Source organism: Rhincodon typus, chromosome 33, assembly GCF_021869965.1.
Source record: "Rhincodon typus isolate 14 chromosome 33, sRhiTyp1.1, whole genome shotgun sequence".
In the NCBI taxonomy this organism is placed as follows: domain Eukaryota; kingdom Metazoa; phylum Chordata; class Chondrichthyes; order Orectolobiformes; family Rhincodontidae; genus Rhincodon; species Rhincodon typus.
In genome coordinates this window covers 35497343-35510276 of record NC_063364.1, presented here as the reverse complement: position 1 = coordinate 35510276, position 12934 = coordinate 35497343, and the positions used below count along the sequence as shown (strand labels likewise).

The following is a 12934-nucleotide window of genomic DNA, read 5'->3' as shown; positions in this document are numbered from 1 at the left end:
GGGATCACAGCCAAAGATAAGGAGTGAACCATTTAGGACTGAGATGAGAAGTTTTTTCACCCAGAACTGGTGAGCCTGTGGAACTCTCTGTCATAGAAAGCAATCAAGGCCAATACATTGCATGATTGCAAGGAATTGGATATAAAACTTGGAGCAAAAGAGATCAAAGGATATGGAGGAAAGGCTATGGAGTCAGATAATCATCCAAGATTATAACGAATGGCAGAGCAGGCTCAAAGGACCAAATGGCCTATTCCTGCTCCTATTTTCTATGTGTGAATATTTCTAAAATAAAGATATGCATTCCACACTGCCAAATGCCTCTGACCTATTCCAGGGGTTAAATGTAAAGGTATCAATGCAACCTGTAACACTGGTGTAACTTGCAATTCTATTGTGTAAGGGCTTTTTCTTCTTCTTTTGACAGATGCTTGTCTCTATAGCAGGTAATACACAATAGCACTGCAGACCCTTCAAGATTATTCTGCCATTCAATATGATCAGGGTTGACACTCTATCTCAATGCCATGTTCTTGCTTTCTCTCCATATCCGTTGATACTTGTAATATCCAAAAATTTATCAATCCCTTTCTTGTATGTAATCAGTAACCCAACCTCACAGCCTTCCATGGCAGGATCAGAGAGGCCTCAGTGTGCGTGTCCACCCATCCCTTAAGGTATCACAACATGTGGACAAGGTGATTAAGGAGGCATATGGGCTAATTTCTTTTATTAGTCAAGACATATCGTGTAAGAGCAGGGAAATTATGCTGAAACTGCAAAGCCAAAACTATTGTAAGCAGTTCTGGAATCCTTATTATAAGAGGGGTGTGATATTGGAGACAGTGCAGAGGAGATTTACCAGGATTTTGCCTGGGCTGGAGTTTTAGTTACCAAGAGAGATTGAATAGACCGAGGTTGGTTTCCTTAGAGCAAGGAGACACAGGGGGACATCATTGAGATGTACAAAATTATGAGGGACATACACCGGGTAGATAAGAGGAGATATTTCCCCTTGATGAAAAAAAATCAATGACTGGGGGCATAGATTTAAGGGAAGGGGCAGGATGTTTCAAGCTGATGTGAGGAATTTTTTTTTTCCCACTGAAGATAGTGGGAATCTGGAACTCAATGTCAATAAGAGAGTGGTAGAAGCAGAAACCCTCATAACATTGAAATATTTAGATGCACACTTGTAATGCTAAGGCATACAAGGCTATGGGCCAAATGCTGGAAAATAGAATTACATTAGTTCAGTGGTTCTTTTTGACCAGCACAGATTTGATGAGCTGAAAGGCCTTTTCTGTACTGTAGACTTCTGTGATATTTTTATTTCATGACTAATCCCCTCTTTTGACCTCAAAATGTAATCTGTTTCCACGTCTTACTCAATTCATCTGTTAGTGGAATCCTACCCATGACTCAGACTTGACCAATCCAATTCTCTCACTAGCCTGAACGGTTCATATCATCTTGAACTCTGCCACCAATGTTCTGTCTCTCACCAAGTTCCACTTACCCATTACTCTTGTGATTGCTGACCTACATTGGTTTCGGTTACTCAGCATCTCAAATTTAACCTTCTAACTGATTTAAATCATCTATTGCCTCACACATCCACACCTCCAAATGAGGTTCTCTAGTGGTTCCTGACTTCCCCATCATTGGTAGCCTTCCTGCTAACTGATCAACTCTAGGCTCTGAAATTAGTTCTTCAAATCTTTATGCCTCTTTACGCTTCTCCTTTAAGCTGTTCCTTGAGACACAAAACTGAAGTTTCCAATACAATTCCTATTAGCCCTTTCTTTGATCCTGTGTCAACTTACATTAATCATAGAGACACAGTACGCAATATATGCATGCAAGCCATTGCCGTTATTAGCTTTTGACTCAAAGTAACTAATTTCTGATGAAAGCTAACCAATATTTAACGATAGATGGAAAACATTTGTCTGTAATATCAAATTAAAATGAAAACACAATGTCTGTATAATTCACAGCATATTGACAGTAGGATCACAGAATGTAATTAGGAATTTCATTTGACATTGCTGTGGCTCATGTTAATGTTTTTTAATGATGCTAGAAGTCACTTTTCCGACCAAGTTATCGAATAGTTTTGTCATGCTCGAGATTCAGCTGTTGATCCACTGCAGCACCAAGTCTCTGCCTTGCTTCTTGAACCACCAGGCACAGCTGACTTTGAGTTAAGGTATGCAGACCACCCAAGTCACAGTATTACTTGACATATAAAATGAAGCATTTAAAAAGCACTGAGGTTTAATTATACAAAACAGAATCATTTAAATTATTAACATCAAGTGACATTCCAGTTCTTTTGGACAGTTTTGCTTTGGGCTTTTTTTCAGGTTTGTGGGTTTGAAATCTAGTCGCTGTTTGATTTATTTTACTTCCTTTTCGAAAGTATGGATGGAGGTACCCATTATAAAAATCAGCAGCCGAGAGAACCTTCTTCAGCACCACCAGCTTGAAGCCTGACCAGCCATTCTAGAGAGAAACATGTTAACGATTAACTAATTATTGCTGAAATATGGTTTTATATAAGGTTATAGAGAGACAGACCATTCAGCCCAATCATTCCCTGTAGGCACTTATATTCCACTTGTATCTCCTCCCATTGCTCCTCATCTCAATTTATCATGGTAAGCACCCATTTTCTCCTCTTCTCATTTGCATAGCATCCCCCCGCCCCACCTCCCATTTGGTGTAATTTGCAAATTTAGAAATTATGGTTTTGATTCCAACTTAAATGATTAAATGTCAATTTGAACAGCAGTAGTCCCAGCATAGATCCTTGTGGGACACCACTTCCCATCTCCTGCCATTCTGTATTTTACAGATTTTTACCCTTTTACTCCAAGCATTCTGGCCTGAAGCTAGATATCAATGACTGAAGGGGGACACTCCACAAATTTCCCTAACCTCAATGATAGAAGAGCCCAACTCAGAAGTGCAAAAGACAAGGCTGAAGCATCTGCAGCAATCTTCAGCCAGAAGTGCCAAGTGGATGATCCATCTCAGCCGCCTCCAGTGGTCCACAGCATCACAGATACCAGTCTTCAGCCAATTCAATTCATTCCATGTAATATCAACAAACAGTTGGAAACACTGGATACTGCAAAGGCAATAGTACTGAAGATTTGTGCTCCAGAACTTGTCAGTCTCCTAGTCAAATTGTTCCAGGACAGTTACAACACTGGCATCAACCCAACAATGAGGAAAATTGCCCAGGTATGTCCTGCACAAAAAAGATAAATGCAACCCGGCCAATTATCACCCCATCAGTCTACTCTCAATCATCAGTAACGTGATGAAAGCTGTCACTGACAGTGCTTATCAAGCAGCACTTGCTCAGCAATAACCTGCTCAGTGACGCCCAGGGCCACTCAGCTCCTGATCTCATTACAGCCTTGGTTCAAACATGGACAAAAGAGCTGAATTCCAGAGGTGAAGTGAGAGTGACAGCCCTCAGCATTAAGGCTGCATTCAACCGAGTGTGGCATCAGGGAGCCCCAGCAAAACTGGAATCAATGGGTATCGGGGGCAAACTCTCACCTGGTTGGAATCTTATCTGGCACACAGGAAGATGGCTCTGGTTCTGCTTTATCATTTAATAAGATTATGGCTGATCTGATTATGGACTTAGCTCCCTATCCCCATCTACCTCCAATAATCTTTGAATTCCTGGTTAGTCAAGAAATATAGTTTTACCTTGCAACGCACCAGAAGTGTGTTTGATTCCTTGTGGAAGTGGATAGTCCCAGGGATTAATTGTTCCGGTGTGAAAGCTACAAAAGGAAATGTTAAAAACAAAATCATTGCAATTCTTAAAAAGGTATCCCTGGATTATTGTTAAAGAGAGAAAAAGAAGATATCTGCCTCGGAACATTTGTTCTATAAAATTTAACATCTAAAGAGTGACGTGTAACCCAAGACAAAGCTAGTTCCGAATTTACAAACATCTGCAGTGAATTGTTAAAAAGGAAGCTGACAAGGTAGATCATGGCAGATCATAACAGATAGGTACAGAAAAAGATGCAAACACAATACATGATCAGACTGGTTAATGGATGGTAAGGGTTTTGTTATTAAACCAGTAGTGAGGAGACCTGAACCAATCCAGCTTGATAATAGGCCTCTGCATCATAAGTTCAATTCTCCAACTAACAGTTCAGAGTTTAAATTCAGAAAAATCACCACATTTTCTTAAACATACTGGGTCAGTAAAAGTGACAATGGAGTTGTCATCTTGACATAATCCTGCTGCCCTTTCTAGGGACACCAACCCACACCACTCCAGTTGCTTTTTAATGGCCTTTTCAGACTACTGAGTTGTCCCAAAATTATTAATTGAAATGAGAGTCCCTACTTCAAGAATATGGCTCACCCCTACCTGCTCAGCAAAAATGAGAAAACGTCAGCCTAGTCAATGTGACCCAGCTCCCAAAATTTAATCACTTCAAAAGTGTCTGTGAAGAAAAAAGGGTAAGTGTGTGCTTCCAATGAAAAGCTTCAATTTCAACTGGAAGACGTGAATTTTTCCAGTGAGCAAAACAAAGGCAGGAAAAAGAACACTTAGGTCAAGATAGGTCCACATGATTGAACAAAAAGATAAAAAAAAGAGTTTATATCTGCAGTGCTTTACACAAGCATTGGATATCAGAATGAATTGTTCGAAATAGCAGTCACTGTTGTAATGTTGGAAATGCATGAACCAAATTGTACACAGCATGATCCCACAAACAGCAACATGAAAATGGCCAGTTCTTTTTGTCAGAATAATGTTGTGAATTCCGTTTCATCTACTAAAGCAGACAGATGGCTCAACATCCCATCTGAAAGAAGGGCCTCCAGCAACTGCCATTTCTGGTAGAAAATTCCAATCCTTTACCAACTTTTGTGCATTGAAGTAGTTCCTTACATAACTCTTCAAAAAACTGGTTCTAATTTTTAGGCCACTGTCTCCTGGTTCTAGACCCACCAATCAGCTGAAATATAGTTTTTTCCCTATCTACCATACAAATTCCTTAAAATATATTAAAAGCTGTACTCAAATCTCTACTTAATCTTCTAAATACCTGGAAAGACAGCTTTAATTTGTACATTCTTACCTCATAAATTGAGTTAACTCCAGCTAAGAATGATAAATTCTTCCTAAGGTATAGTGTAGGGAACTGTTCACAGAGTGGCAGGTTTGGTTAAACCATGGCTCAACTTCTACTTACTTGTATTACTCAAGTTAAAAATGCCTGCATTCAATTAATATTTTTGATTATCTTTGCTCCAACACTGACGCAGTCAAGATCTACATACATCAATTGCATCCCTAACCTCACCACACCAATCAGTCTCTTTGAATCTCTGCTGCTTTCCACCATTTAGCAAGTGTTATCCTTGAGAGACATACACTTGGCTATGCTGGTCATTTCACCTTCATTTGTTGAACCTTTGCTGATTCACTTAATCAGTATCCATTATAATTTTATGCTTCCACCTGCACTGTTTATAATGTTGCCTATCTTTGTAACAGCCATATTTTCATTTTGCTTATTTGGTCACCTAAATAGTAAAAACAAAAGAAAGTTGAGGCCCCATAGTGGATCTTTTCTTATTCATTAGTCACTTTCTACCAATTAGAAAAATCTACTCACGGTCCTTACTCTATTTCCCAGTTTTCAGCTCATCTCCTAAACACATTAATAAATTGCCTTCACTTCCATAAGGTTTATCTTTGGCTCCTTATGAAGGACTTCATCAAGTTTCTGCTCAATACTTAAAATCACCTCTTCAAAAATATTCAATCATGTCCGTGAACTTTCTCAGTTCAAAATTTCTAAGCAATCTGTCACTCTTCCTTTAATTATAGGTTTGAATAATTCCCAACCACGTTCAGGTCAAGTGGTCCATAAGTCCCCCATTTCTTTCTCTCACTTTTCTTAAATTGCAAAGTAACTGGTGTCCTAAATGTTTAACTCTATCAGACAACTATGTTTTGTAATATCCCTCTAACCCAAAGAAAAACAAACTTCTGAAGGGTGTGTGGTGAATTCCTAGTAATCAACTCAGTTCACAGGAATGTCCATGTGGTTTACAGTTGCCATAGGGATCAGTGCTAATAAGGCAGAGTAAACCAAATAAAAACTTAGATTAAAAAATTAAGATACCGAGTGGCATTTTCTTGCACCTCTCACAAAAGTTCACAGAATAAACAAAAAGGCTGATGCTAAGAAACAGGCAAAAGAGAACTAGAACTAGAACAGCAATAGTTCTTCCCATTTGCTGGGAAATGAAATGCAGAAGTAAAACTACAGGAAAACAATTTTATCAGAGCCAACTAAACAGTTGAAAGGGGTCAGATACAGGAATCTCTGGAATGCTGGATTGTCAGGTCCTAATGCCAGAGAGAGGATTTATTCACAAATTACTGGTGACATTGTATCTGGAAAATTGGACTGAGTGGAACACTGGAAGTTTAGAGCTCATGTGGTGGGGTGTGGTAAATCTCTATTGGAGAGCTAGGAGTGAATTTGAGACTGTCTGTTTAATACTACATATACTGAGTAGCATAGTGTACAGTAAAAGCATTTTTGTAAGTCAGTTAGTTAATGCAAAATTTACCTCTCTTTAGTTTGACATATCGTTTGCCTGTTAGTTATGTTTGAAATTATGATAATTTTCATTTGAATGTTACAGTATAAGTTGTAAAAAATTAAGTTTTGTTCTTTGGTTACTTCCATTGGGTCATTTAGGAAATTCATCTATTCTCAAAAGACATCAGTCCCAATGGAGATCATAACACATGCAATTGTCCAATCTTCGGGAATGGTTATTGAATTGAAGAAACTTTGAAAGTTCATGGTTAGCACACCTGTAATATTTTCACCCGTTTCTGTCAAAAGCCTTAGATGAAAACAACGTGGTCCTGAGGATTTATCACTATTTGGGGTCATTCTTTGCTTACTCTAGTTTTGGTAAGCCTCCAATCCCAACTCAAACATTAGTTTCTCTAGAATGACCAGATCTCTCATCTCCTCTTCTATAGATACTGATACAATGTAATTAGTTAACATGCCTGCCAATTCCTAGTTTGTCATAATGTCATCATTAACAGTTGTTAAAGGATCCCACTTTGCTCATAACCATTATGACCTCACTTCTTGGTGTTGACTTTTATATCCCTTTGCAGGTTTCTTTTCATATTCCTTTTCTATGTTACTTTTACTTTGTATCCTATCTGATCTACTGAGTACTTCCAGTATTTTCTGATTTTATTTCAGCTATACAAATCACTGGTGAGGCAACAGATGGTGTTATTGTGATCAATTGTGCACACCTCATTTCAGAAACAGAGTATTGCCTTTGGAGAGAGCGCATCAGATTTATCAGAATGGTATCTGGACTGCGAGGGGTTAATTAGGAGTAGTTGCTAAGGTTGTAGTACTTAGAAGGTTAAGAGATGATCTCAAACAATCATAGAATCCATACAGTGTGAATGCAAGCCATTCAGCCCTTGATTTGACACCAAGCCTCTGAAGAGCATCCCCCCCAGACCCAACCCACTACCCTACCCCTGTAACCCTGCATTTCGCCATGCCTAATCCACTTAGCCCATACATCCCTTGACACTATGGGCAATTATGGCAATCCACCTAACCTGCACACCTTTGGACTGTGGGAGGAAACCAGAGCACCCAGAGAATATGCAAACTCTGCACTGACAGCGCTGTGAGGCAGTAGTTCTAACTACTGAGCTCTATGCCACCCAAATCTGACAAAGCTTTGTTAAGAAAAATAGAGCATGTACAAGATGTTTCATTGATTGTGGTGTTTTGAATGAGGCATAGTCCAAAATTATGAGCTAGCAGTTTCAGGAGCCACTTCTTCAGGCAAGACCATAAGAACATAAGAAATAGCAACAGGAGTAGGTTGTTTGGCCATTCAATAGGAGCATGGCTGATCTGCTATTCCTCACATTCACTTTCCTGGCCTTTTTGATTGCCTTACTGATCAAGAATCTATTTCAGCCATAAAAAATACACAAGGACTCTGTCCCCACACCTCCCGATGGCAAGAAGTTCCAAAGACACTCAAATAAATTCATCCTCATCTCAGTCTTAAATTGGCATCCCTTTATTAGGAGTTTATAGCCTCTGATCCTACACTCTCCCATGAGGGGAAACATCAGCATTTACCCTGTCACACCTCTTAAGATTCCTATGTGTTTGAATGCGACCACCTCTCATTCGTCTAAACTCCAGTGAGTAGAGTCCTAATCTGTTTAACCTTTGCTCAGAAGGCAACAAGGGATCATATTTGTGAACCTTCTCTGAGCTGCCTCCAATTAAATAATACCTTTCTTTAAATAGTAGGGCTAAAACTGTTGACGGTCCTTCAGATGTGGTCTCACCAGCACCTTGTACAGTTACAGTAAGATTTCTCCACTCATACTCCTACCCCATTAAAATAAAGACTAAAATTCCATTAGGGCAAAAGCCTGGAACTCTGTTCCACAAACAGCAACTGATCAAACATAAATTTTTAAGTCTGAAATTGACTGATTTCTGTTAATCACAAGTATTAAGAAAAGCAGGACAAAGACAAGTGTTATGGAATTAGTTTGCAGATCAGCCATGATCTTGATGATGGTAGAACAGCTCTGAGGAGTTGAGTGGTCTCTTCCCCCATGTCTGTAAAGTTTTGGTCCTATGAATAAACAGCACAATGAAGTTGGACAAGTTAAAATCAGGTGACTGGCAGAGTCAGTCCGGCCAGCCAGCCTCTCTCTCAAGGGATAAATTTTAAAAACCATTAGGGCAGTTCTTAACCAAAAAGTATTCTGGAAAGATAATCTGCTTTAATGATATTTAGAGATACATATTGGCCAGGACATTGCACAGAACTCCTTGGTTCTTATTCAAAAACTGCAATGGGATTTTTTTTGCGTCCACAAGTTCATTCTCAATTTAATGTATGATCCAACAGTATCGCTTCTGACAATGCAGCACCCCTTCATTCTACACTGGAACGTCAGCCTAGATTGTGTGTTTATGTTTCTGGAGTGGGACTCAAACCTCTGTCTTCTGACTCTGCGATATGATCGCCACACTCTCAGCCATTATTAAATTTCAGGATCATTTGCTAATCAAATCTTCAGTGAGAAGGCCGAGCTACTCATCAACCTAAACATCAAACTGAAGATGTTGTTTCTTTTTAAATTACCATTATAAATAACCTACCCAGTGAAACAGGAATTTCTCGCACATCCACTAAATCCAATAGCTTCACAGTTTTGTCCATCCACAGTGTTCGTAGAGGAATCTACAACATTTAAAGTTAACAATACTATATTGTTAATCAGCATGCTACAATATTGTGATTAAACAGTATGTACTGCTACATTCTCATTAGCTTAAACTCTTTTGTTTCTTCTCCCCAATTTTATATTTTTCTTCTTCCATTTCATTTTCTTAGTTCATTTTGCCAGAGACTATCTCAAGTCTCATCAATTCTGCTCCTTAGCTTACAGGGGTAAAACAGCACTCCACTTGTTCCAACACTATCATCAAGGTTGAGAACTTGTGTAAGCAAGGAGCAGAGACTGCTATGGAGATTGGATCATCAAATATATGCAACACGAAGTAAGTCAGGTCATCTACAAAAGATTCAAGGATATGGTGGAGGCAAGATGTGGCAGGGCAGGGGCTACAAGGAAATGGAATTGAGAACACAGTCAGATCAGCCTCATTTTTACTCAGTGGCACAGCAAACTTGAGAAGATAAACAGACTATTCTTGCTCCTGTTGCTTATGTTCATACATGCGTGCAAACGGCATTGACAGGATGTCTGAGCAGATTCCAGATCTCTCAAAAAATGGTAGGTCAAGCTACGGACAGCAACAGTAAAACACCTCTTTGAAAACAAAGATAATTAAATTCCCTTTTCTTTCTGAACTAAAAATAATTAAATCAGAGCTGTCAGTAAAATACCTTGGTTTATTTTGGATTGCTTCCATTAATTAAACTGACAATGAGCTCAAATCTCAGATGCCTTTGGCATCCTTGCTAAGCACTTACCCTGGATCCTATTGCTCGATATATCTGATCAAGCTCCTCCCATGTCTGTTCCTGCCAATTCACCCAACTCATACCAACATTAATCTTAGGAGCTGCAAACACAGGGAGTTCACAATTAAAATTGTTTTGCATCAATACAGCCAGATGAGACTCTCTACATCTTTCTGGAATAAGATGATTAATAATCTTAAATTTAGTGCGATTTCAACTGCCGTATGCTTTAGAATTAAATTAGTTGAATAATTCAGTAAATTATGAAGAAATTATGCAGTAATTATTGGGTAGAGTAAACTTTTCCACATGTGGGGACAGACTAGGAGCTAAGATAGGACCAAGAAATCAGGAAATTCAGGAGAAACTTCATAAACAGGTAATGATGGCAACTCTGACATTGCTATCACATGGAGTAGTTTAGGCAAACCACACTGATGTCTTACAAGGGGAATCTGGAAGAGAAATGAAGGAGAAAGGAACAGAGGTTTACACAGATAGGTTGAAATGAAGAGGGATCAGAAGAGCTTCACAAGAAGCATCAATGTTGCTGAGGACAAAACAGTTAACCTCCGATTTCTGTATTGGAAATTTCTTTTCACTCACCGAATGTAATACCCTCCTTGGATTGTTCCCTTGCATTCTTGACAAGTTCTGGAAGACTTTCCAAAGTTGAAAGAAGCTGAAACAAATAAATACAAGTGATTTTAGATTTGGAGGGAAACCCATTTCTCCACAGGACGTTGGTTTGAGTTTCACTGATGTGAGACTATGAAATTAATTGCATTTTACATCACAGAACAAGGACGTGACAAAGTACCCTTGCCAATTCTCCAAAAGGACTAACTACTTCTCCCACTGTCACTTCCCTGTCCATTTAATTACTTTTTCTGGTGACACTTAGCAGGCCAGACAGTATCAGTCGAGAGGAAAACACATTTGTTTCAGTTCAATGACTTTTACATCCTGGTGGGGGACTGGATGGAAGTGCAGAGAGACTTGACAGCCTGGTGAAATATTGCTCCTCTTGAAGGGCTTCACTATTGTTTCATTTTCTCCAAGTTTCAGAATTTGAGCAGTAGCTGGTATTACTATGGCACAGTGATGGAATTGAAGGAGTCATGAATGGCACATTGATAGATGTCACTACCCCACAGCTGGGGAGAGACCGTTAGAGTGACAACCAAACAGCCAAAAGGAAATGGCAGGAACATCCAAGTGCATCTCACTTTGTAACCAATTTTCAGACAATACATGATTGTGAATATAGATCTGGGAGGATCAAATGAATAATGGAGGGGGATGGTCTCAGCAAGTGACCAGGGAGTGACTTGGGGATCCCGATAAGTGAGCCATGGAGGGAGTCCTGGTCAGTGACCTAGGGGAGGGGGGGTATCTCATTGAGTGATCCTGGGATGGGGGGCATGGTTCCAGTTAGGAGTGGAGGTCTCAGTGAGTGAGGTTCAGACCTGGAGCTGTACACACTGAAGCCACCCAAGAGGTTGTGCAAAATACTCAATAATAGTAAGTTTCTGTGAAGCAGTGAGAGATCGAACCTTCATCAATCTTTAGCTCGGCTTAGCAAGGTGTCTCAAAAGCTTTGCAATAAGTTTGCATTTTAATGGTTTCATATCCAAGTAAAATTGGGTCAGTGCCACTATAAATGTAACTGGTTTAAACACAGTTCAAACTCATTTTTGAGCCTGCTTTGCCTGTTTGTTTTTTCAACTTAAATATACCTTAGAGATCTGAAAGGACTGATTCTCAATTGCATCTGGGGTCATTTGCAGCTTGGAGACTGCAATCTCTGACCACCCAAACAATTTATAACAATATTCCTTCACCAATCCATGACTTTGCAGAATCTTTCCTTAAGGGAATAAAAGTGTGGCACAATCCAATGTTACAGATTACTTTTGAACTGCACCAGGGGAGCAAAGAAAGTGGGTGGCAGTGGATGCCATGGTGCTGAGGGCAAAGGCTTTCAGAAGGAAGGCAAGCCCATATGGTAAGGAGGAGAAAGGGCTAACTTAAATGTGTGTCTAGCTGTGTGAAGCCAAACAAATAATATTTATTTGTTACTTAACCTCAGAAAATGTTTGAAATTCATTCCACTGATAAACAGTCACCAAATTTTGAACTAGAAACTACCATTCCAGTTCATAAACTACAAATTTGAAGTATTTAACGTCAACTGTGTCACTTCAGGTCCTTCCATGACACCATTTTGGAATCAAATTGTGGGAAATTTGTTCGCCATTAATTATGAAAATCTTATTTATACATTTCAAGTTAAAAGGTTTAATAATGTACATGTATGCATGCAATCTTTAGTATTTGTGCTACTATATCTATCTGAAGAAAACAAAATGCATCTCAAATGCAGAAGAATTGTTAGTGTGTAACTGCAACATCTAGTAAAGGATTTAGTGAGAATGAAAAAGAAACTCCTGAAAATGAAAATGTAGCCCTTGAGAACACCCCACAAAGAGTACTAACTAAAACTTATCATGGGAAGTTCAACTACAAACCTTTTGCTACTTCTATGTATCATCCTTGTACTCAGGCCATGTCAACATGCCAAAAAAACAAAGCTGCTGGAAAAGCTCAGCAGGTCTGGCAGCATCTGTGAAGGAAAAGATAAAGTTAACGTTTCGGGTCTGGTGAACCTTCCTCAGAACTGATGGTGACTGGGAAAACGTCAGTTTATATGCAGAAAATAGGGAGGTGGGTGGGGTAGGGAGTAAACGGTAGGACAGAGCCAAAAGAGAAAGAAAAATAGTTGGACAGACAAAGGAGTTGATAACGATCAGGCCTTCTTACCACATAGCCTGCCATTACATACCCG

The 12934-nt window shown here is 39.3% G+C and overlaps 1 protein-coding gene across 7 annotated transcripts in view; it reads right to left on the bottom strand.

Moving 5' to 3' along the window:
* Window positions 1-2058: 2058 nt before the first annotated feature.
* The window catches only part of mtfmt (mitochondrial methionyl-tRNA formyltransferase), a 28736-nt gene continuing 17860 nt past the window's right edge, over window positions 2059-12934 (bottom strand). For 4 of the 7 annotated variants that reach the window (XM_020537148.2, XM_048616019.1, XM_048616017.1 and 1 more), the window contains 5 exons: window positions 10693-10768; window positions 10096-10187; window positions 9258-9339; window positions 3733-3809; window positions 2059-2508 (listed from right to left, as the gene is read on the bottom strand). In XM_020537148.2, the coding sequence (XP_020392737.1) occupies window positions 2281-2508; window positions 3733-3809; window positions 9258-9339; window positions 10096-10187; window positions 10693-10768 (555 nt within the window). In that variant the 3' untranslated portion in view covers window positions 2059-2280. The remainder of the gene's footprint in view (window positions 2509-3732; window positions 3810-9257; window positions 9340-10095; window positions 10188-10692; window positions 10769-12934) is intronic. The other 3 variants (XM_048616016.1, XM_048616020.1, XM_048616018.1) reach the window with 2 other exon arrangements.